General features: G+C 40.7%; 1 protein-coding gene across 2 annotated transcripts in view; it reads left to right on the top strand.

The window, feature by feature from the left end:
• eefsec (eukaryotic elongation factor, selenocysteine-tRNA-specific) overlaps positions 1–24,231 on the top strand; it is a 384,301-nt gene that overhangs the window by 112,720 nt on the left and 247,350 nt on the right. For both annotated transcript variants that reach the window (XM_020530282.2, XM_048606373.1), the window contains exons 3-4: positions 7,847–7,943; positions 12,609–12,773. In XM_020530282.2, coding sequence (XP_020385871.1) covers positions 7,847–7,943; positions 12,609–12,773 — 262 coding nt within the window. The remainder of the gene's footprint in view (positions 1–7,846; positions 7,944–12,608; positions 12,774–24,231) is intronic.

Here is a 24,231-nt window from a genome sequence, read left to right as displayed (position 1 = left end):
TGGACACGGGCTGGGGCTCTTTTGTCTAGATCTGACAGGGCTGTTTAAGTCAAAGGAATGATTTGGTCAGTAAAAACCAAAAGAACTGTGGATGCTGTAAATCAGGAACAAAAACAAAGTCGCTGGAAAAGCTCAGCAGGTCTGGCAGCATCTGTGAAGGAGAAAACAGAGTTAACGTTTCGGGTCCGGTGACTCCGAAACATTAACTCTGTTTTTCCTTCACAGATGCTACCAGACCTGCTGAGTTTTTCCAGCAGCTTTGTTTTTGTTCATGATTTGGTCAGTGGTGTGATAAGGTAAATGTTGTCACATATAAGGGAGACCAAAACTTGAGGTCGTAAATATAAGATTATCATGAATAAATCTTTCGAAAGAAGTTTCTTTATATCATTAAGTATATGTTGGCTGCTGGTTCTCGTCCATCAAATTTACTGAACACAATCATTTAACTATTACAGTTCAATATTCAGTCTTGAAACTGGGAACATACCTGTATTTTTAACTTTCAGCACTGCCTCCATTTAAAAATGAATTAAAGTTAAGCTGTGAGAATGCCATATGCAGGATGGTTTAGTCCCTTTGACAGCTTCCAATGAAATAGGGCAAAAGGAATTTCACACCGATATGTTAAGCAATTTATATGCTCATATTATACAACATAATTTTGAGGTCATGTTTACGGAAATGAATATGCAATTATATCATTTTAGGAAATGAGCGGAGATCTTTCTGTCTGTGTAAATAAAATTTACCATTTACTTTTCATCACAAATCCCTTTTTTTTTTAATAACCCAGTTTCCCAGCACACAGTGTTAACAAGGGTATCTCTCTGAACGGGCAAGTAAAACCACTCTGCAAATTATTCTTCTCCGTACAGGGAACAACACTGTGCCTTCTCTGTAGTTGTATGAACAAGATTGGAACTGGTCAGCTCAACACCCAACCTGCATTACACTGTTTCAATCTGCTTGTTCTTCCACAATCAGTTTTTGATCCTAGATCTCAGAAAGATTTCCTAATTTTGCAAAGAGTTAGGCCCAGCCCACTGTGTGCACTTTCTGGTCACAGTGACTATGTGAAAGATGATATAATAATATTTTGGAAATTTTGCCCTCAATTTGCATGGAATTTTGAAACAGTTACTTCAATTTTTTTAAATGCACCATGAATTAACATTTTTTTAAAAGTGATTCAATTGGTTAGCATTTAATAAACTAGTAATGATACTTTTGGATGACATAAGCACTTGTTAGTCTGCCCCAGTAATTGAAGAGCAACTCATCCACTCTATGCTGGGGAGTCTTTAATCTGTTTTAGGGTGTGAACAGTGAGAGTCAAACCCAGATATGTTCAGACTCATGCAGGCAGCTAGGTCTTTTATAAACTGCTGTTGCATGGCAGGCAGACAGCAAAGGCAGTGAGATGTTTGGAGTGCAAAAACGATCTTGTTTAAGTCAAATAAGATGATTCACAGAACCTAGGTAGAGTTCTGTGTCTATTAATGTGCAGACAAATTGATTAACAAAATTAATGGGCTTGGAATACTTGGTCTTTGTTGTACAGTTGTTCACTCGTTGTGAAATTAAATATCTTAATAAATTTTTATAAATCTCAATACACCTTGATGGTACGAAAGACATGATTATCCTGTTCAGATCTCAAGGGGCCATTATGATGTTCCTTGATTGTGCCGTAGTTCAAGAAGGTACAGTACAGTGAGAGTCAACTCCCATGACTGTAACGTCTGTGTTTACTGGAGTGATTGATGTCATTACACTTGAGAAAGTAATTATGGCAGTCCAGAATTACTGTAGATGTATAATTAGAAAGATGTCTAGGCAAAGGAAACGGTTCGGTAAAGGGTTATTGAAGTGATAATTGGAATTATTTCCTTTTCTTTTATGGCTTTTGTTCATCAATCTGAATGTAACGCCAGAAAAGAACATAAGCAGCTCCAGACTCAGCTGAATACCTGCCTTTGATTTCATAATTTCTGACATTTTTAATGAAATCAATGTTTCACCTGCAACTACCCTACTTACAACTACTGCGCCTTCATCAATTCAACTGCTAGTGAGCAAAAGTAGGGAAAGAAACAGCCTCTAAATGGAAGCACATCTCCTTACAGAATGTTCGTTTGTATGTCCTGCATTTGGGACAGTGTTTGTGGGCCTGGTAACATTACTTAACAGGCCACTCGTGGTAAGCTTGGTCTAGAAGATACACTGCCGTAACTCACCAAGGTTCCTTCAATGGTGCCTTCCAAACCCAAAGCCTCCGATACTTAGAAGGACCAAAGCAGTCTGATGCATGGAAACACATCACCTCCAGGTTTCCCTCTAAGCAACACACCATCCTGACTTGGAACTTTAACACCATTCCTACACTGTCATTGGGTCAAAAGCCTGGAACTCCCTCCTATCAGCACTAAGAGTATATACATCATAAGGACTGCATTGGTTCAAGAAGTCAGCTCACTATCACTCTCTCAAGGGCAATCAGCGATTGTCATTAAATGCCATCTTTGCCCCGAATAAATTTTTATAAACTTCCAAATGAGGGAGTGCACCGAATTTATTAGTGTACTGGGAGAATTTTTTTTTCTTCTTTATTCATTCACGAGATGAGAGCATCGCTGTTGAGGCAGCATTTATTGCCCATCCCTAATTGGCCAGAGGGCAGTTAAGAGTCAACCACATTGCTGTGGGTCTGGAGTCATATGTAGGCCAGACCAGGTGAGGATGGCAGTTTCCTTCCCTAAAGGGCATTAGTGAACCAGATGGGTTTTTCCTGACAATCGACAATGGATTCACGGTCATCATTAGATTCTTAATTCCAGATATTTATTGAATTCAGATTCCACCATCTGCCATGGCAGGATTTGAACCCAGGTCCGCAGAACGTTACCTGGGTCTCTGGATAATACCACTAGGCCTCCCCTCATGCAGGAGTGCAGGATAAATACCCAATAGACAACTTCTTAACAGAGACCTAAGAAGTATTGTACATTATATGTTGAGAGGTATGTAATTTATATTTGTTAATATCATTTCTGGAGTTTGAATTTCACAATAGTGGCACAGGCGGAATAAACAGACTGTTAGGGAAAAAAAAAACCCGAAAGAACTGCGGATGCTGTAAATCAGGAACAAAAGCAGAAGTTGCTGGAAAAGCTCAGCAAGTCTGGCAGCATCTGTGAAGAAAAATCAGAGTGAATGTTTTGGGTGGAGTGATTCTTCCTCAGAACTCATTATCGGACCCAAAACGTTAACTCTGATTTTTCTTCACAGATGTTGCCAGACCTGCTGAGCTTTTCGAGCTACTACAGACCATTAGCTTTGTTTTTTAGTTCAGAAGAATATAACCTGAGCAAATTTTCTTTTATTCAGTTCAGAAGCAAGTTATTCAGTTCAGAAGATGCCAGTAAATAGAATAAAATATCCTTTATTGTCACATATACTCCAGTACAGAAGTGCAGGAGTACTGTGAAAAGTTTTTACAATGACTGCCTTTAATGGCACAATCTTAGGTACAAGTACCTAGGTATAAATCTTACAGGGTAAAAAATGTGCTGTTACAAAGTAAAACAGAATATAGATTAGCATGAAACAGTGAAACAGTTCAGAATGATAATAAGTGACCATAAGTACTTAAGTTCCAGTCCGTGCCTGCACGCCCCAGAGCATGAGGACATGCTGCCTCCACATGCCGGCTTCCATCCACGACTTGCTCTGCCGCCACTCCGGAAATCACCCGTTCGCTCCACTGCAGACCTCCGCTTGTAATTCCTGCGCTCCACCGCGGGACGCGGCCCGTTTGCAGGGCTCCGCCGCGGGACGCGGCCCGTTTGCAGGGCTCCGCCGCGGGACAAGGCCCGTTCGCTCTGCTCCGCCGCGGGACACGGCCCGTTTGCAGGGCTCCGCCGCGGGACACGGCCCGTTCGCTCCGCTGTGCCGCGGGACATGGCCCGTTCGCTCCGCTGTACCGCGGGACACGGCCCGTTTGCCGGGCTCCGCCGCGGGACACGGCCCGTTTGCCGGGCTCCGCCGCGGGACACGGCCCGTTCTCTCCCTTGTCCGTGTAGGGTGAGGTGGGGGGAGGGTAAGAAAAGGAAGGCTATGAAGAGGAGAAAAAAGAAGGGAAAGGGAAAGGGACTGATGAGCAGACGAGCTCCAACGGGAGCTTCCTACTCTACCACCATCTTGCAGTGTTGAGCTTTGAAGCCAGTTTTGTCTCTCTCCTGGAAGCAGTTCAAGGGAACCAGTTACATCAGCAGAGGAGTTTAGTTTGTGAAACATCTAATTCAGGAGAACTTGGTTAGAAACCTGCAGATTATTAGAACTGAGAACGTTTAGGTCTTGGATTTGTGGAAAAATTCATGTTGGCAGACTTGGAAAGGACTCATTGAATTGTTTCCACGGTCCACAACAAATAACCTGGAAGGTTTCAGTCAAGAACCGAAAACTTTGTAACAGAAAGTATCAGGAAACAGTATCGCTGTGTGTTTGGAGATCATTCTAACTGTGGTATGTATTTAGGTTTTTTGTTTTTGTTTAATAAACTTCTGTTTTATGGTTGAAGAAAGTCACAGCCTCATGTGAATATGCCTCAGTGATTAACTACCACATTAACTAACAAAAAGTGCCATATGATCTGTCAAGCCAGATTTCATTCTGGGATTTGACTTGTCCAGCAATATCATCAACTGGGATCATAACAGTTCAATTTCTATATACTGTGCCAAGGTATAGTGACTGTGGTGGTCAAGGATGGGTTAGATATAGTTCTTAAGGCTAATGATATTAAAGTGCATGGTGAGAAAACAGGAACAGGAGACAGTTGGATGATCAGCTATGATTGTATTGAACAGCAGAGCGGGCTCAACAGGCTTGGGGGGTGCAGCGAATAGCCTACTCATGCCCCTATTTTCTATGTTTCTGTATCTTTTCTGGCTTTTTGATGTACGTTGCTGTCCTCTTTTCGGATTGTGTTTCCCTTCAATAAGCTCTCAAGGGATTCCATGCATCTTTGTAATGTTGCAGATATTAAATCTTTTAATGCAGCAAATTAATACTCCAAGAGTGTGCGAGGTACCAAACCTTCCTTCTGGTGTCCACTACTCCTTGATTTACATCACCTTTGCTCTTGTTTTCACATTTGGCAGTATACCCTCACCTACAATCAAAACAGAAGTTGTTAACTTTGGTCATTGATGTATATTAGATGGATATTCAAAGATTATGATGGCATTGATTAATGTCCAGTTCTTTCACTGGTGTATTTAACTGTTTTCATTCCACAGTCGCTGTGGGACTTAGAGAATGCAGTAATCTTATGCAAAGACCACCAGGTCCTGGGTATTGTGACCCATGCCACTCAAAACTGTTCCCACAAGGCAGTAAACTACCAACAAACCTTGTGTGGTAAGGTTCACTGCTGTGTAATTATCTCAATGTTAAAGACCTGACCGCAACCAGGGACTGGCTGAGTTGTCAAATTGCTGGAACTGATCTTGAAAGTGGTTCCCCACTGTGGCCATTTAATATGTCAAGTAAAATCAAGTCCCTGAAACAACTAAATGACTTGAGAAGTGTAGCAATCTTGTTGTAGGCAATCCTTCCGAAAACAAACCTGTTAGTCCAGCAGTAACCCATATAAAAATGAAAGCAGGAAACTGGGTTGTGTTATACTGCAGCTGGTGACAAGGAGATTGTGTGTCATGTTTTCAAATGGAAAGTGTTTATTGAACTTCAGGGGAAAATCTATACATGGTGAGGTAAATTCACTCTCATTTATTTCACTACCTAGTATACGGATATGCAATATTCACCTCGGACTTGCCTGCTGTCTTATTCTTTCCTGTTTCCTTGACATAATTCTCTCCCTCATTCATCAGTCACTGTATCGAGACTATTAAATATGACTACAATCACTCCTGTTTGGAAATAAAAACAGAAAGTCTTGGAGAATAGAGTTAGAATTAGGCCTGACAGCATCTGTGGAGACAGAAAGAAACTTAATGTTTCAAGTCTAATATAACTCTTATACAGAACTGAAGCAGGCTAGAAAAATGATTGTTTTTATGCTGTTGAGAAAGGGGGCAGCAGGAGCAATTGAAACAATTAGGAAAAGTTCCCCCCAGAAAAAGGCAAAGAAAGTGCTAACTGTTATAAAAAAGAGAAAGAGATGAGAGTAGGCATCAATTGTTTGTGTTAATAGCAGAAAAAAGATCAGGTCCACACAAGCAAGACACCGAGAGACCGGAGACTGTGGTCTGAAGTTGTTGAACTTAATGTTCAATCCTGAAGACTGTAAAATGCTGAAGCATAAAATAAGGTGTAGTTAGTTTAACTTCTGTTGGGTTTTGCTAGAACACTGGAGAAGATCTCAGACAGATTGCTAGTGTGGTGAGTAAGATGTTGTATTCCTCCTGTTCTGTTCGTGTTTTCAATTACACCGTCTTTCTTCCAATGTTCCTGTTGTCATCTTTTCTAACACAGATTTTGTTTTATTTTTAGAAAATATGCTTGTTTTTTTTCACAATAAAATTGTAAACAGTGCTCAGAGACAGTGACCTCTGTAAGCCATCACTCAGTCAGATTGGAACGACTCCTCCTCAAATACTTTTGAGTTCATTTTCCCTGATGAGTATTGTTATCTGGAATGGGTTTACAATTGTTACATTTCAACTTCTGTGATTTAATTTTGAATAAAATGTTAATTTATAAAATATTTGACTGCTAAATGATGCCTTTCAGTACCAATCAATGACTGTTTTGCAATTACTTTTTTCATATTGAGCTTTTTGTAAACAGTGATTCTCAGTAGGATAGGCAGTGTGACTTCTTTTAAACTTTGCCTATCAGTGGTTAGCATTTGAAATACAAGGCAATGATGTAACAATTGCGAACAGCGCAAAGTGCAATCACACTGCAATCGATCACTTGTCAGTCTGAAGCTACCTGAGATATGGATAAGGATAGTATGGGTATGCGTAGGGTGAGTAGGGAGCAGCTGTTCCCCTTGGTTGAGGGGTCAATCATGAGGCAACATAGTTTTAGCGTAAAGAGCAGGAGATTCAGAGGGCATTTGAGAAAGGACCTTTTCACTCAGAGAGTGGTGGGAATCTGGAATGCACTGCCTTGGAAGGTAAAGGAGGCTGGAAACCTTATAACCTTTAAAAGATATTTGGGTGAATACTTCCAAATATCATAACATTCAAAGGTATGGGAGAAGTGCAGGAAATTGGATTAATGCACCTTTAGTGGTAGTTACTGTTGGTACAGACATGATGGGCTGAAGGGCCTTTTCTGTATTGTATAACCCTATGAATCTAGTCCAGGTAGATAAAGTATAGCACTACATCATGCAGAACAGAATATGGTAAAAGGTAAAGTTGCCATAATCTCAGTGGACCATAGGGCTGCTCTCATTAGAAAGAGAGAGAGAGAGAAGACTGGTGGTAAATTTAACCAGCACAGAATATCTCCAGCTGAATTCCCGTCTTCTCCAAAGTTCCTGGACCAGCAGTAGGACCACTTTCCTGAGCTAAGGAGGAGGAGATGAGCCACAGTCCCCACTCACGACTGTCAGCCAATGAGCACTGTGTGGACATGTAATAAGAAGAAGACCATGTTTGGCTACAAAGTACCTATGTATGAATAATCTAAAGTATGACCACATGAGTCATCAGTGCTCCGTGTTGAAACATGTTGATTGAAATTGTTCAGAAAGGGAGAAGTATTTTCAGAAGGGAAGAAACAATTGATGCATTCAATCACAGAATTCACAAATGTCTTACTACTGTATGTAGGTTGCTATTTTACTTAGCAATTTGTTTTGTAGGTTTAGTGGATGTCCCATCATTCCTGTTGCTGCCAAGCCTGGAGGACCTGATGCCCCAGAGACAGAAACTGCGCAGGGCATTTCAGAACTTATCGAGGTATGTTCTCCCCTCGGGGACAGTTTACCCCACACTGACTTCTCTCTTATCTGGCAAATTCAGCAAACAATCTTGGCAATTTTATAAAGATGGCAGAGTATGAGCAGTGGAAACATTGGCGTAGTCTATCGGGAGATTAAGCTTTGAGGGAGAAGGGTGGTGACTAGTAAGTGGTATAATATTCATGGAGAGACTGGGATTAAGGTTCCTTCTGTATCACTGCTTTTTTGTAAAACTAAAACAAAAGATCAATGTAGCCTTTAGTCTAATCAGGAATCAACTTGAAAACTGTCCTGTGTGAATACAGCACCTCAAACTACAATGCATCGTACTTGAGTATAAGTTATTGAGTATATTCTAGGTCTTGAGTATAAGTGACCTGCCTTTTATTCTTTCCTCCTGTCTATCTCCTGAGTTTCTCTCTGCCACTGTCCCAGGAGCATGGCCAAGTGGATCAGAATCCAACCAGATGGATTGCATCGACAGATGTATGAATATGTGAGATAGTCTCATTCTCAAGTTGTTCTCATGGATAGCTGAGAATACTTTTTCTGGAGAGGATTGCTGAGGGCTGACTCTATATCAGGACGGTTAAATCAGAGGGACTGTTGGAGCTTTAGGTTCTTTTTTTTTAAAGGTCTAGAACAATATATATACTTTCAGGCCAGCAGCAAACGAGAAACTTTGCACCATAGAACCATAAGGAAAGCATTCAGCGCTTGAGTCTATTCCATCATTCAAGTAGAACAGAGCTGATCTGAATCTCAACTCTGTGGCCCCCATCATGGTTTCATATCCCTTAATGACCCTCATCAAAAAAAATCTCAGTTAATCTCGGTTTTGACATGTGCAATTGACCACCATTCCATTTTTGGTTACCCCTCTGACTTTAAAGCATTTTTGATCACTAGGTTGATCCTGGATGTGGAGGGATTTTCCTGTAAGGAGAGGCTGAGTAGGTACTGTTTGCACTCACTGGAGTTTAAAGAATGAGAAGAGAACTTAATGAAATGTATAAAACTCTTAGGGGACTTGACAAGATAGATGCAGAGAGGTTATTACACCTTGTGGGAGTCTAGGACTGGAGAGCATAATCTCGAAGTAAGGAGTTTCCCATTTAAGACGAGGAGCAGGTTTTTCTCGGGGTGGTGAATCTGTGGAATTCTTTACTGCTGAGGGCTATCATTAAATATATTTAAGGCCGAGATAGACAGCTTTCTAATCAGTAAGGGAAGGGTTATGGGGAAAAGGAAGGTAAATGTGGTTGAGAGTTATCAGATCAGCCATGAGCAGACTCGATGGGCTGAGTGGCCTACTTCCGTTTGATCTCAAGGACTGGTTGGGAGAGTTCCAAATTTCTACTGTCTCTTTGTGTGAAGAAATGCTTTCTGACATCAGCCCTCAATGATCTGGCTCCATTTTTATGATTGTGGCCCTATCCTGGGTTTCCACCAGAGGAAATTGAGGCCGAATTATGACCTCGTCCAGAGCACAATAATGCAGGTACTGGAATTCTGAAATAAAACTAGAAAAAAGGGTGGAACAACTTAGCAGGTCAGGCAGCATCAGTGAAGAGTAGCAGAGTTAACATTTCAGGTCAATGCTCTTTCATTGCAATTGAAGAGAAATGAAGTTTAAAGAGTTTTCAAGCCACTGGAAGGGGTTGCAGGAGGAATAGAGGGGAAGAACTATGTTAAGGTGGAGGCTGGGGAGAGATTAAATAACAAAAGATTTCATGATGCAACAGCCAAAAAGTGGGATGATGGATACAGTGACAAATCAAAGCTTGTGTCCAAATGAAGCATGAACTGCAACATGAAAAATATTTTATGCAACATGGAGGGATAAAGAAACATGATGAAAATCAACTTTTAAAGCAACTGGGTAGGAAAAAGGGGAAGAAACAAAAGATGAAGGTAGGGGTTATGATCTAAAGTTGTCCAACTCAGTATGGAGTCATGGCAACAATGTGGATAACTAAGACGACAAACAACTGGATGCTCGGGGTTGTACTAATAGACAGAAATGAAGATATTCTCCAAAGCGCACAGTCTGCATTTATTTTCCACATTGTATGTGAGACTACATTGTAAGCAGTGAATACAGTGTATTATATGACAAAAATACAAGTAAATTTCTGTCTCACCTTTAAGGAGTGTTTGGGGTTTTGGACAGTGAGAAGAGGGAAGGTACAAGAGGTGTGGCATCCCCTGTGCTTGCTTGGAAAGATGCCCTCGGTAAGAGAAAGGGTGTTAAGACTAACTTAGGAGTGGGCTAGGGTATTGTGGAAGGAACAGTCCCGGAAAAGATGTGTTTGGTAGTTGAATCATATTAGAACAGATGGAAATGACGGAAAATTATCTGTTGAATACAGAAGCTTGTGAGGGTGCAAGGTGAGGATGAGGGGAACCTATGATGGTTCTGGAAAGGAGGGGAAGGTGTGACAGCAGAAGTAAGTAAAATGAATTGGGCATGTTGGCAGGCTATGTCAACCACAACGGGTGGGAACCCTTGAGTGAGGGAAAAAGGAAGACATATTGGAAGCACTGGTATAGAAATTAGCATCATCGGAACAGATGTGATTGATATGGAGAAACTGTGAGAATGGAATTGAATTATTAAAGAAAACAGAGGATAAACAAGTGTAGTCAAAGTAGCTGTGGAAACTTGTGGGTTTATATCACCTAGAGATAGTAGGAACTGCCGATGCTGGTGTCGGAGATAACACAGTGTGGAGCTGGATGAACACAGCAGGCCAGGCAGCATCAGAGGAGCAGGAAAGCTTACATTTCTGGTCGGGACCCTTCTTCAGAAATGAGGGAGGGGGAATGGAGCTCAGAAATAAATAGAGGGGGGAGGAGTGGGGCTGGGGAAGGTAGGTGGAATGGTGATAGGTGAGTGCAGGTAGGCAGTGGTGAGGATTGGTCAGTGAAGTGGGAGGAGTGGATAGGTGGGAGAGAAGATGGACAGGTTGTGTCAGGTCAAGGAGGTGGGAATGAGGGTTGGTCATAGGATGAGATGGGGGGTGGTGAGATTTTGAAACTGGTAAATTCCACATTTAGGCCATTGGGCTGCAGGCTCCCAAAGCAGAATATGAGGTGCTGCTCCTCAAGTTTTCGGGTGGCGTTGTTGTGACACTGGAGGAGGCCCAGGATGGACATGTCACCCAGGGAGTGGGAGGGGGAGTTGAAGTGGTTTGTGACTGGAAGGTGTTGTTGTTTGTTGCGAACCGAGCGCAGGTGCTCTACACAGTGGTCTCCGAGCCTACGCTTGGTTTCCCCGATGTAGAGGAGGCCACATCGGGAGCAGCGGATGCAGTAGACCACATTAGCGGATGTGCAGGGGAACCTCTGTCTGATGTGGAAGGTTTTTTTGTGTCTTTGGATGGAGGTGAAAGGGGAGGTGTAGGGGCAGGTGTAGCACTTCCTGCGGTTGCAGGAAAAGGTGCCAGGGGTGGTGGGGCTAGTGGGGAGTGTGGAGCGGACAAAGAAGTCGCGGAGAGAGCGGTCTCTACGGAAGGCAGATAGGGGTGGGGAGGGAAATATATCCTCCAGGTTTGTTCATGTAGTTACCTCAATCAGATCACCCTGAATCTGATACATGAGGGACCAGTAAGTGCAGTTTGTGCAGCCTGTTCTCATAATTTTACCCTTTCAGCTCTGGTATAGTTATGGTGAATCTGCACTGCACCCACGCTAAGTCCAAAGCATCTATCATGAAGTATGGCCCAGAAATAAAATGGAGCACACTGTAACCTCTCCAGTCTAGAAAGTTACTGATCTATGCAAACGTATATCTGGAAGTTTTTGAGCAGACCTGAAAGACACATGATGTTATTTTAGTACATACTTTGAGAGTCAAAACTTATAAAGATGTTGTTTGAATAAATTCAGTCTTTTTCTCTTGCTTTTTATAGTTTAAACACTGTTAGCCTTCAGGTAAATATTTATTATCTCCAATGTTTTCCAGTTCTCACAATTGTGTTCAGACATTCTAACATTGTTCTATAATGATGTAACAGGAGGATGTTAGGATTGGTATTATGGGAGGATGAGACCAAGTGGGCCCAGGAACCTGCTTCATTAAAACATCAACCAACTATTATTTAAAGGGTGAAAAGTTATAATAGTGGAGATACAAAGAGAGTTACGGGTGTATGTACTAGGATCTCTAAAATCAGGCAGCAAAAATAATTTTTCAGAAACAAATAGAATGTTAGTTTTTATATCTAGCATGTTATAAAGAAAAGGAAGTTTTACTGCAACACAAAGCTCTGGTTAGACCACATCAGGCCAATTGTATTCAGCATAGTTCTATGCACTGATACTGATCAGCTTTGAATTGTGAAATAGACTGGAGGAACTGAAGGACCTTCTCCTTTTCATATGTAAGTTGGGAAGAGTGGATTTGTAATTGTACTGCTGGGTATTTTCATTTAACTCAAGTACGTGTGCAAAGATTTCACACATACTTAACAATTATGTTCAGTGAAATTCAAGTGCGTAGTAAACAGATGAAAATTGTAAACAGATCATGAAATCTCAGGTTATACTTCAGTCATAAATAATATGCCTGAAATATGATGCCCAATTTAAAAAAAACGTATCCAGTTTCTTTCCATTCTTTGAACTTTCCTGACTGCCGTTTTGTTTCTCCCCATCGCAGCTCCTGATATCACAGACATACATGCCAAAACGTGATCCGTCTGGATCCTTCCTCATGGCCGTTGACCACTGTTTCTCAATCAGGGGTCAGGGCACGGTGATGACGGGTACCATCCTCTCTGGATCTATCAATGTCAATGACAGCGTGGAGATTCCATCCCTTAAGGTAACAGCTTACTTAAAGAACATTAAAAGACCCCTGTTGTGTTTCTTTATCCACATGAATGAAGAGTTGCATTCACAACCAAGTCTAGCGTTTCTCTTCAAAGAGAAGGTCAGGTCTTGATCGAGTGGGTCTGGGGGTAGTTTACAATTATTTCAAGTTTATTTTATCTAACATTTATTTCCAAACGTTTATGTAGCTTTAATGCATCATTGTAACCAAGGGCTACAGTGACCGAATGGCAAATTCCATTTCTGGTATTCAGGATTCATAACGTTTTACTGGTATTTTGAGAAATTAGTTCACAAAACCTCTTAGTTTTCCTTAAAAATGGAAAATCCCTCATTCTAACCAAAGCACTAAAAAGGGACTGTTTGTCCTTATTATGTATGTTCCTGGTTTATCGTGAATAAATTCAGAAAATTCTCCTTGTTTTTGGTTACTGTATTTGTAAAACAAGGATCTGCTATTAAAGCCCCCCGAAGAAGGATTTTTTCTTACTTCTTTTGGGGTAGTAGTGAGGATTTCACCAAAGTCAGAATAGAACTTTCCCTTAACATCTTCATCACAGCCCAGAGATGTGCAATTAGCATACATCACAGTGGCATGTTGGTTATGGCACAGTAAGTGAAATGCAGTCAGTCTCATTCACACAAATGGACAGCTCCAGCAGTGCATCCAAGATCTTATTCTGGATAGAGGACCAACTTCCTGCATACAAGGGTCGCTGTCAGTTTTACCCTTCCTGTAGAAACTGTATCAACTGCTCATTCCTTTAGCTGCCTGTCCAAAGGAAGGCAGATCTCTTCAAAGGCAGTGATATCAATTTAGAGTCTTGGTAACTTGCATGACATGCCTTTTTTCTCCAGATGGTCACTTGCGAAATTATCCACCAATTTTTAACATCCTAGGTTGCAAAATGTGAAACGTTTTCTTTTTGTGACTGGAAAGATGGTGATCCTGCAGAATGCAGCCCTCTGGTAGGAAAAGAGGGGGCAGCCTACGTTTAGAGTGCCTTTTCCTATATGCCCATCTGTAGGTCATGAATTGGCCTGTCCAGTTGCATGAAGGCCCATGGTTGAAGCTCATGACCCTGAGCAGATGCCATACTCAATCAAGGGACATATTGTGAGGTTGCTAGCAGATTAGTCAGCTCTGCGTGGTGCCCAGAGTCTGGCAGCGAGTCTTGCTGTGTGGATGGTTACTTGGAATCAGCAGTTCCGTTCGGCAGAAACCGGCAGTGAAGTATAAAGTCATCTTTAAACAGAATTTGTTTTGGTTTTGCTGAGTTCATTGATTGTAAAGTGAGGGTGGTGGGCAGGGGCAGTGAACCTGGACTGTTGAGATATATTGCTCTGCACCTAGCTGACTGTAATTACCATCTGGCAATGATTACTTGTGCTAACAGAGAAAAATCATTACATTCTGCGAATGTAGCAAAAAAAAAAGCCATTAAAGTAATCACAGTTTAGATTTGGAGGGATTCTGTTTGGCCTTCTGAAGGTTTTATTTTCGTTGCTTTGTTTTGCACTTGTTTTGTAAATTAACTATAAATTGATTTGAAATTTTCCCGTATACAGTGAAATCTACATTGGTTGTTATGTTTATTTTAACTCTTTATAGTGATGCACTGACATTTTTGTTAATTGTCCAATATACTTCATAGCTGCAGTACAGTTTGACCAGAGATGATATCTGATGCCATGTGCACTGTTGTGTAGACTAGAAAGGTTGAGAGTTGTGGTTCACTGATTTGCTGGATTATTTCAATGCTATTTTGACTCAACTCCCAACCTCCACCTTCTGTCAACTTAAATTCATCCAAAAATATACTGTCTGTATTCATTTTGCACCAGTTCCGTCTTGCCTACCACTTCAACATTAACTTCTGATTCCCAATTTAAAGATACCATCCTTGTATATAAACCCCTTCTTATTTCACATGTGTCTCTGTCTGTGATGTCCTCCAGTTTTACAAGCCCATCTCAAAAGAACTATGTATTTCTGTGCCAATGGCCAGTTCATAGAATCCCTACAGTTTGGAAACAGGCCATTCGGCCCAACAAGTCCACACCACCCTCTGAAGAGCATCCCACCCTGACTCATTCCCCTACTTCTGCATTTCCCCATGTCTAACCCACCTAACCTAAATCCCTGGACACTACGGGCAATTTAGCGCGGCCAATCCACCTAACCTGCACATCTTTGGACTGTGGGAGGAAACCGAGCATCTGGAGGAAACCCATGCAGACACGGGGAGAATGTGCAAACTCCACACAGACAGTTGGCCGAGGGTGGAATTGAACCCGGGTCCCTCGTGCTGTGAGGCAGCAGTGCTAACCACTGAGCCACCATGCCACCTAGTTGTACATCACTGCTTCCTTTCTCCCACAACAAATGGTTTTGGCTACACTCTGAAAATCCATTTGTGCATCCATACACCTCCCTATCACCCTTCACCTTCTGGCTAAGGTTTCATTTTGTCCTGGCACATTTTTCTTTTCTGGCTCAGCGTCCATTTTAATCTGATTGTTTCTCTGTGGAATGCCTTGGGATGATTACCTTTTCTGAAGATACTTTTTTATTATTTCTATGCAATTCACACGCAATACAAATGTTCCCGGTCACAATTTATGAAAATTAAGAGATTCACAGAAATGAGTACATAATGATTGCTGTTATATCTTCATATGGGAAGGGGGATAGTTCTTGTCATATCATAGAATCCCTACAGTGTGGAAACAGGCCCTTCAGCCCATCAAGTTTTGTAAACACTTATTTGAAGGTTGACTCCCTTTGGGAGAGAAAAAAAGAAGTATATGATTTGTGACTTCTGTACTGTAAAGACAGCTGTTATTCATGGAGATAATTGCAATTGATTGTCGTACTTACATTTTACATTTAAAAAAGAGAGCAAGAAGGACAATTATTCAGAACAATAATTGAGCTCACCTTATACATGAAAAACGTGAAACCAATGGTTAGATATTTACTGTTATATTATTACCGGCAACATCTGTTAAGGAGAAATGTTTACATTTTAACATTGAATAAAAATTTTGTAATGTTGGTCCAGAGGTATATAAATGCAGTATCCATCTACCAAAGTTCCTTAACTACAATAATTTTGAAGTACATTGAGCATTATTAAGAAATATGGTAAGCAGTTTGGGTAGTCATCCTACAAATCGAAAATTAATAAATGAACCAGTCAGCCTGGTTTTGGTGCTGGTGGTTGAGATAATAGATCAAACAAAGGGAGAAACTCCCATGTTCTCTTATAGTGTCACAAGGTTTTCAACCATAAGAGGAGTGGCAGATGGAGTTTAATTTAGATAAATGTGAGATGCTGCATTTTGATAAGGCAAACTAGGGCAGGACTTATGCAGTTAATGGTAGGGCCCTGGAGGTGTTGCCGAACAAAGAGACCTAGGGGTGCAGGTGCATAGTTCCTTGAACGTGGAGTCGCAGGTAGAAGGGTAATGAAGAAGACATTTGGCATGCTTGCCTTCATTGGCCAGAACACTGAGTACAGCAGTTGGGACATCATGTTGTGGCTGTAAGGGATATTGGTTAGGCTACTTTTGGAATACTGCGTTCAGTTCTGGTCTCCCTTCTATAGGCAAGATGTTGTTAAACTGCAAAAGGTTCAGAAAAGATCTACAAAGATGTTGCCAGGACAGGAGGGTTTGAGCTGTAGGAAGAGGCTGAATAGGCGTGGACTTTTTTCCCTGAGCGTTGGAGGCTGCGGAGTAACCTTATAGAGATTTATAAAATCATGAGGGGCATGAATAGGGTGAAAACCAAGGTCTTTTTCTGAGGGTAGGGGAGTCCAAAACGAGAGGGCACAAGTTTAAGGTGAGAGGGGAAAGATTTGAAAGGGACATAAGGGGCAACTTGTTCACATAGAGGGTGGTGTGTGTATGGAATGAACTGCCAAAGGAAGTGGTGGAGGCTGGTACAATTACAACATCTAAAAGGCATCTGGATCGGTACATGAGTAGGAAGGGTTTAGAGGGATATGGGCCATATGCTGTCAAACAGAATGAGATCTGGTAGGGGTGGACGAGTTGGACCAAAGCGTCTGTTTCCATGTTGTATAACTCTATGTGTCCTCAGTTTCATGTCTGATCAGAAAGCTTACACCACTTACAATGTATCAGTCTTGTGATTTCAGCCTCCACATACCCTCTCAAAGTGGACTTGTAGTCTAACCTCCTTACTGAAAGGCAATAATGCTGCTAAGTCAGCCTAGCTTGCGTAACAACTGAGTCAGAATTAGGGTGTCTGAATTGATTTCCCTCTCCAGGATAAGGGTGGAAAGAAAATTAGTTAATCTTAAATTCTATTTAACAACTTGATCAAGAGTGCCCACAAACAGCTGACTTGATGAGATTATGACGTGGAGGTGCCGGTTTTGGACTGGGATGGACAAAGTCAGAAGTCACATGACAGCAGGTTATCGTCCAACAGGTTTATTTGAAATCACAAACTTTCAGAGCGCTGCTCCTTCGTCACTTCACCTGACGAAGGGACTCTGCTCCGAATGCTTGTGATTTCAAATAAACCTGTTGGACTACTGTCGTGTGACTTCTTAGGTTGTGATGCCTGCTTAATCAAGTAGCCTGCAAATACTTATTGTCCAGCCTCTGAGATGGAGAAGCAACATAATGTCGAGGTATAAGGAGCTGCAAATGCACTCAAGAGAGTGCATCTAGCCCAAGAAATGGCGAATTTGGCATTCAGTAATGTTACTTTACAAAAACAAAATTTAATGACTTTGGGTGAGATTAGTTGTAAAAGGCTTACCAATCTCGTACAATTAAAACCATAGGTGAGAACTGAAAAGATTTATAATCAACATTAGCATGTTTGATGAAGGTTGCTTGTACACTACTATGGGTGAAGGAAATTCCAGGCAGATCTCATTGTTTCTCAAGGAAATATCCAATCATTTTCAATTGTGATAATTGCAATTTGAGGACAAGAATTTCCCCTGAAAGTCATATCCTGTATTAGTGAAGGCAGCTGCACTCATGCATGAAATACTGGGACCGGAAAGTTCTTCTGCATATTTACCTCATTGCATCCAAAGACGATTAATGTGACCACTTGCAAACATTTCTGATGCATTCATTGAGAAGTTAGAGCACAGTTTGGTCTAGTTTTGAAGTATTTGGCAGTGATGGGTTTAAGTCTTTATCCTGTGTCAAAGTGTAGAAGTAAGGAGTGCCTTTTTAAATGCACAGATTGGGTGACGTATGGTGCCTCTGGGGTTTAGGAGAGCAGTGAGTTGCTGATAGTCTCCATTCACATATAGATTCAAGTTAACCTTGTATGGTATTAATGCGATGTGCCATTAAATTACTATACCTGAATATTAATACAAGCCCATAAAGTTAGGTACAAGCCATTGTGTGTGCTTCTGTCACTATCATTCTACTTCATATCTGTTAAAATATTCATATCTTTATAATATATAACCTATTATAATCATCCTCCTTTGAGACCTTCCTGAAACCTACCTCTTTGACTACACTGTTGGCATGTATCTCCTTCAGTGGCTTAATGTCCAATTTTGTTTGATAACACTCCTGCGAAGCACTTTGGCAAGTTTTGCTATGTTACAGAACTGAGACAATAAATAGGAGTTTTAATTTTAGGAACTGACTAAAAATTAGCAACTGTTTTGGAAATCGTAAGCTGTGCATTTTTAGTTTGTTAATTTGTTAGTTTGCTAAAGTCCAAATAAAGGGTAGATTAATAATTAAATCACACCATACCATATCCCAAAACAATTCAAATGCATTGAATTATTTTGAAGAGCATTAACTGTTGTGCAAGTGAAGGCAACAGCCATTTTGCCAGCAGGAAAGGTTGCTAAGGTGCCACACATTAGGCTACTTATAAGATTAGAGCTCATGATGTTGGAGGTAGTATATTTGCATGGATGGAGGACTGGTTAGCTAATAGAAGACAGAGAGTTGAGATAAGGTGGGGGGCATTTTCAGAACTTAGCTAGTGATGCACCACCTGAGTCAGTGCTGGGCCACAATTAATTATTTACAATATATAGTAATGACTTGGATTAGGAAAGTGCATGTACTATAGTCTATATATTGTACATGGTACAAAGTAGGTGGCAAAGCAAGAAGTGAGGGTGACACAAAGGGTTTGCAGAGGGATACAGACAGGTTAAGCAGGGGGCAAAAACTCAGCAGATGGAATGTAATTTGGGTAAATGGAGTTTATGCACTTTGGCAGGAAGAATAGAGGGACTGAATATCGTGTAAATGGAGAAAGGCTGCAGAACAGTGGAATAGTAAAATCCTCATCAATGAAGCACAAAAAGCTAACATTCAAATTCAGTGGGTAATAAGGAAGGAAAATGGAAAGTTGGCCTTTATTTCAAAGGGAATAGAGTACAAACATGGTGAGGTTTTGCAAAACTATATGAGGCACGAGCCAGATCACAGCTGGAATACTATTTACAGTTTAGGGCCACTGATTGAAAGAAAGATACACAGGGATTGGAGGCAACTTGGAGAAAGTTTATTCGGCTGATACTCATTTTGGAGGGACAGTGTTCTGAAGAGAGGTTGAGTAGATTGAAGCTGTACTCATTGGAATGTAGAAGAATGAGAGGCAACCTTATTGAAACATATAAAAGTCATGGAGGACTTGACAGGTTAGATGCAAAAAGGTTGTTTCCCCGTGTGGAAGAATCTCAGACACGAGGGCATAATCTCAGAATTAGGGGTTGCGCATTTAAGACAGTGACAAAAAGGAACTTTTTTCACTCAGAGCATTGTGAATCCGTGGATATCTTTACCAAAGAAGGTTATTGAAGCTGGATCATTCAGTATAGTCAAGGCTGAGATATTTTTTTTTAATCAGTAAGGGAGTCAACAGTTCTGGAGTAAAGGTAGGAAAGTGGAGTTGAGGATTTATCAGATCAGCCATGACCTCATTGAATGGCAGAGCAGACTGAATAGGCTGAATGGCCTACTTCTGTTTCTATGTCTTATGCTCTTTTAAAACTGTCTAACGAGCTTCATAACAGGTCAGTCAGTTTTGGCGCTGGAACAAAATTGGTCATAACATTGGGAGAACCTCTTTGTCTTTGAATAATGCTATAGGTTCAATAATATTTATCTCAATGAAACAACAACAGCCACAACTTGCATTTAAATAGGCTTCTTAATGTGGTGAAACATCACAAGGTGTGAACAACTTTTAACCTGGAAGCAATATATTAAAGTAAATTTGTAAGATGTCTGTTGGATCTGTAATTGATTTTGAGAATGATTGAAAATGATTTTTCTGAGTTTGTATTAATTATAAAGGGATAAATTGAAATTTTCTTGAATAATAAGAAATTCTGGTCTTTGTAAACTGGTGACTTTTGACCTGAAAGCAGTACCAACAGAAAGGTAAGATACAAAAACACCACCTAAGCAGACACAAAGGAGAGCTGCAGCAGAGGAAAGAACAGAGAAAACGTGTGTACAAGGAACCGTATGCATAATATAGTTACAGAGCTCAGGAAACCCAAGACAGGGTTAGATCATGGATTGTGCTTTAAACAATTCTATTTCTGCTACTTAAATTTTGTCAAAGCTGACCAGATAATTTAATGGAATCCATTAAACTGATCAGATAAAAGAGTTTCTGGGTAATTCATGCCTTCCAGATTGCCATGAAAATACCCAGCAAAGGAGGTTCTGCAAGAGTTTGCTATTCAGGTGATGAAAGTCTCCAGGGAGATGGAATATGACTGTTGGTGAACATGACTCAAGGGCAGAAGTATTAAGTGGGATATTGAGAGATCCTATTTGTCAGAAGTCAAGTTAGAGAACTTTACAACTGCACATGGTGCTGTGTGTCAGTGGTGTCTAATATTTGGTGATGATTTGTGTTAAATAGAAGTTACAAAAAGTGAAAGTTTGTTGGCAATTTGTTTATTTGAAGTCATATAGTAAATATGGTTTTTTTTTGGCTTCATGTTTCCCATTGCAGCAGCTGTTTCACAGGACTGATTGGCAAACAAAATTTGATGGGTTTAATGTATCTTCTGATAACACATTTTTGATTTTAAAAAAGTCCTTTTTGTTTCTCTGAGATGTCACCCTTGATTGTGGGCTTGGTCTAGGGATGCAATTTGATTCTAATACTTGACTCTCAAGTGAGGGTTAGCAACGAAGCCAAGCTGAGATTTACGAGACTGCCCTTGTTCTGTACACAAGAGTATCATTTTGATTGAAGATGGTGTTACTTTTTTCTGTCTAATATTAGTGGGACCATTTTCAAGAGAACTTGGATGGAAACAGAACTGTTTATCACAAAGTACTGAAATTAAATCATTCAGTGCTCAGAAGCAGATACATTGAATCATGAAATTTTACAGGACTGAAGAAGGTCATTCGACCTATTGTGTCTGTACTAGCCCCTGAAAGTGCTACCTAGCCAGTCGCACACTCTAGCCCTATCTCTGTAATCCTCTACGTTCATTACTTTCAAATATCTATCCAGCTCTCTTTTGAAACCTCCTATGGAATCTGCCTCCACCTCTCTACCGGGTGGCATATTCCAAATCCTAACAATTCTCTGAGTAAAGAAGTTTCTCCTCATCTCACTCCTAGCTCTCTTGCTGACATTCTTGAAATTGTGACCCCCTGGTTACTGACATTCCAACTGGTGGAACGGAATATCCTTCTTTAACCTGTCAAAGTTGTTCATAATTTTGAACACTTCAGTACGGTCACCTCTTAATCTTCTCTGCTGCAAGGGGAATAAACCCAATTTCTCAAATTTTTCCTTATGTCTAAAATCCCTCATTCCCGGTATCATTCTAGTAAATTTTCTTTGCATTCTGTCCAGGGCTTTGACATCCTTCTTGAAATAAGGCGCCCAGAGCTGAACACAATACTCCAAATGTGCTCTGACCAATGATTTGTAAAGGTGAAGCACCACTTCTTTGCTTTTATGTTCTACGCCCTATAAGCCTTCTTAAGAACACAAAGCTGTTTAGTGAAGAAAGTTTGATCTTTTTAGGGAATTTTACATAAAATGTTCAGGTTCATGTAAAGTAAATGACCGACTTTGGATCTTATATAGGTATGGTGACTGGGAATTGCTCTCAGAATTCAGATTATTGTAAACTGCAAGAGCAAAACCTAAATGACTTGGGGATAAAAACCACACCTTAACATTTGTCCCTAAAGTCTAACTACATACCTGCTTTCTGTGTTTCATCCTGAGATATGTCTACGCCAGAGGGACATGCTCAAAATACAGACTTGTCGCAGTAGCATGTCTCTGTATTGTTGCTGATGACAAATTCAGGGATTTACTACTTGTACATGTAGCAGACAATATGATAGGAACTCAGCTTATAGGGCATTGATACCTTGATCCTTACCTATGGTCTTTATTATATTCATTTTTAAGTTGTGAGCAATTGCTGTCAAGATCAGCATTTTAATATCCACGCTTTGGTTGTGATAGGTCTCCGGCTTGAACTTCTGTAGCTCATGTAGTGAAATAGCTTTCAAAGTTGTGTTGGATTTTTGATATTCTGATGTATTTGATTGGTTAACCCTGCATCAATAAAGGAATGGCCTTGGTGGCACAGTGTGTGACTTGAACTTAGAGATGATGACATTTTTGCACATCTATTGCCCTTGGTATTCTAGATGTCATGGGTTTTGGTGGTCCTACTCAAGAAACTACGTCTTAACATTTGTCTTTAATGGTCTAAGTACGTCTACTGTATGAGAGTCATCTTGATATAGGTCTGTACCAGAAGGATGCTCTCAAAATGCAAATCCTTGCTGTTGTAGCAGTGGTGGATACTGCAGTATTGCTGATGGCAGGTTGGGTAATTACTGGAGTGAGTTGCTGCAGTGCACGTTGGTGGATGGTATGTAGTGCATCCATGATATGCTGATAATGTAGAAAATGGATATTTAGGCTTTGGGCTGAACAGACTTTTTGTCTAGACGGTGTTGATCTTCTTGAGTGTTGGTGCAGATGCAGCTATTGGGGAAAAAATATAAAAAGAAAGTACTGGTTAAAATGTGTTGTCTTGGTCCCTTTGATGAACCAACAACACGTGGATATTGGTCATGCATGGTTCCTGTATGTCTTTGTGATCAGATTAGTCAGTGAAAACCACTTAGCAACTTAAAATCATGTGGCTAGCAGAAACCAGTCAGCAAGCCGGGAGGAGACATGTTGATTTTTTTTTGCAACTGCGTTGTTACTTGCCCTCCTGTGCATTGCTAATAGTTAGTAGGGACCTGAAGTCCAGTTACTGTTTATGGCTGCTGCGAAGGAAATATGTTTAACCTGGTCTTATCCCTTTAAGTTAACTGTTCCTGTGCGAACTTATCACTGAACTATTCAATTTAAAAAAAATTGAAAGCATTACTGACCAACACGGATGCTATTGGTTGACCAGAGAATTCAAGATATTTTACTTTTTTTCCCTATTTTCTTCCCAACTGGTGCCGCTGCACAACACACACGACACTTGACACTATCCAGGAGAGAGGTACCAGCTTGAGATACATCTTCTGCCTTAGACTAAGTATCTACTATAAAACAAAGAACTGCAGATGCTGAAGATCTGAAACAAAAACAGAAATTGCTGGAGAAACTCAGCAGGACTGGCAGCATCTGTGTAGAGAAAACAGAGTTAATGTTTTGAGTCCAGTGACCCTTCTTCAGCCTTAGTATCTCCCTTCCTTACCACCAGGTGCAGTGTTTATCATCTACAAGATGTGCTCAGTAACTTGCAAAGGCTCAGTTAGAGCCACTTTTCAAAACTGTGACCTGCACCACCTATAAAGTTCAGCTGGAAGTTTATGCACACCCTGTGTTGGATTAGGGGCTACATTTTGAAAGTGGTTCTGTAGATTGGCAGTTGCATGCTAATACTCATAGGGTCATAGAGTTTGACAGCATGGAAAAAGGCCGTTGGACCATTATGTGCAGACAGGTCAGCAAACACCTATCTAAATCTAATCCCATTTTCCAGTACTTGGCCCATAGCCTTATTTGCTATGATACTTCAAGTAACCATCTAAATACTGCTTAAATGTTTACCATACTCGTAGGCAGTACATTTATGTGAAAATATTTTTTCTTATGTTTCCATTGCCAGGTACCTTAAATCTGTGCTATTTTGCTCTTGATCCTTCCACCAAAAGAAGTGTTCTTCCCCTATTTACCATCAGGATATCACCATCAAATCTCCTCACAACCCCCTATTCTCCAATGGAAACAATTCTGATTTCTTCAATCTATTCATGTAATTGAAGTTGCTCACCATTGAGAGCATTGTCATGACTCTTTCCTGTACTCCCTTAATGCTCTCACATTTTTCCCCAATGTGTACACCCAGAAGTAGACATGATACTGTAGTTAAGACCAACACAGTGTTGTCTTTCTGTTTAAT

Source organism: Rhincodon typus, chromosome 16 (genome assembly GCF_021869965.1).
Source record: "Rhincodon typus isolate 14 chromosome 16, sRhiTyp1.1, whole genome shotgun sequence".
Taxonomy (NCBI): domain Eukaryota; kingdom Metazoa; phylum Chordata; class Chondrichthyes; order Orectolobiformes; family Rhincodontidae; genus Rhincodon; species Rhincodon typus.
Note: the sequence above shows the minus strand (reverse complement) of the source record. Positions and strands in the feature narration are given on the sequence as shown.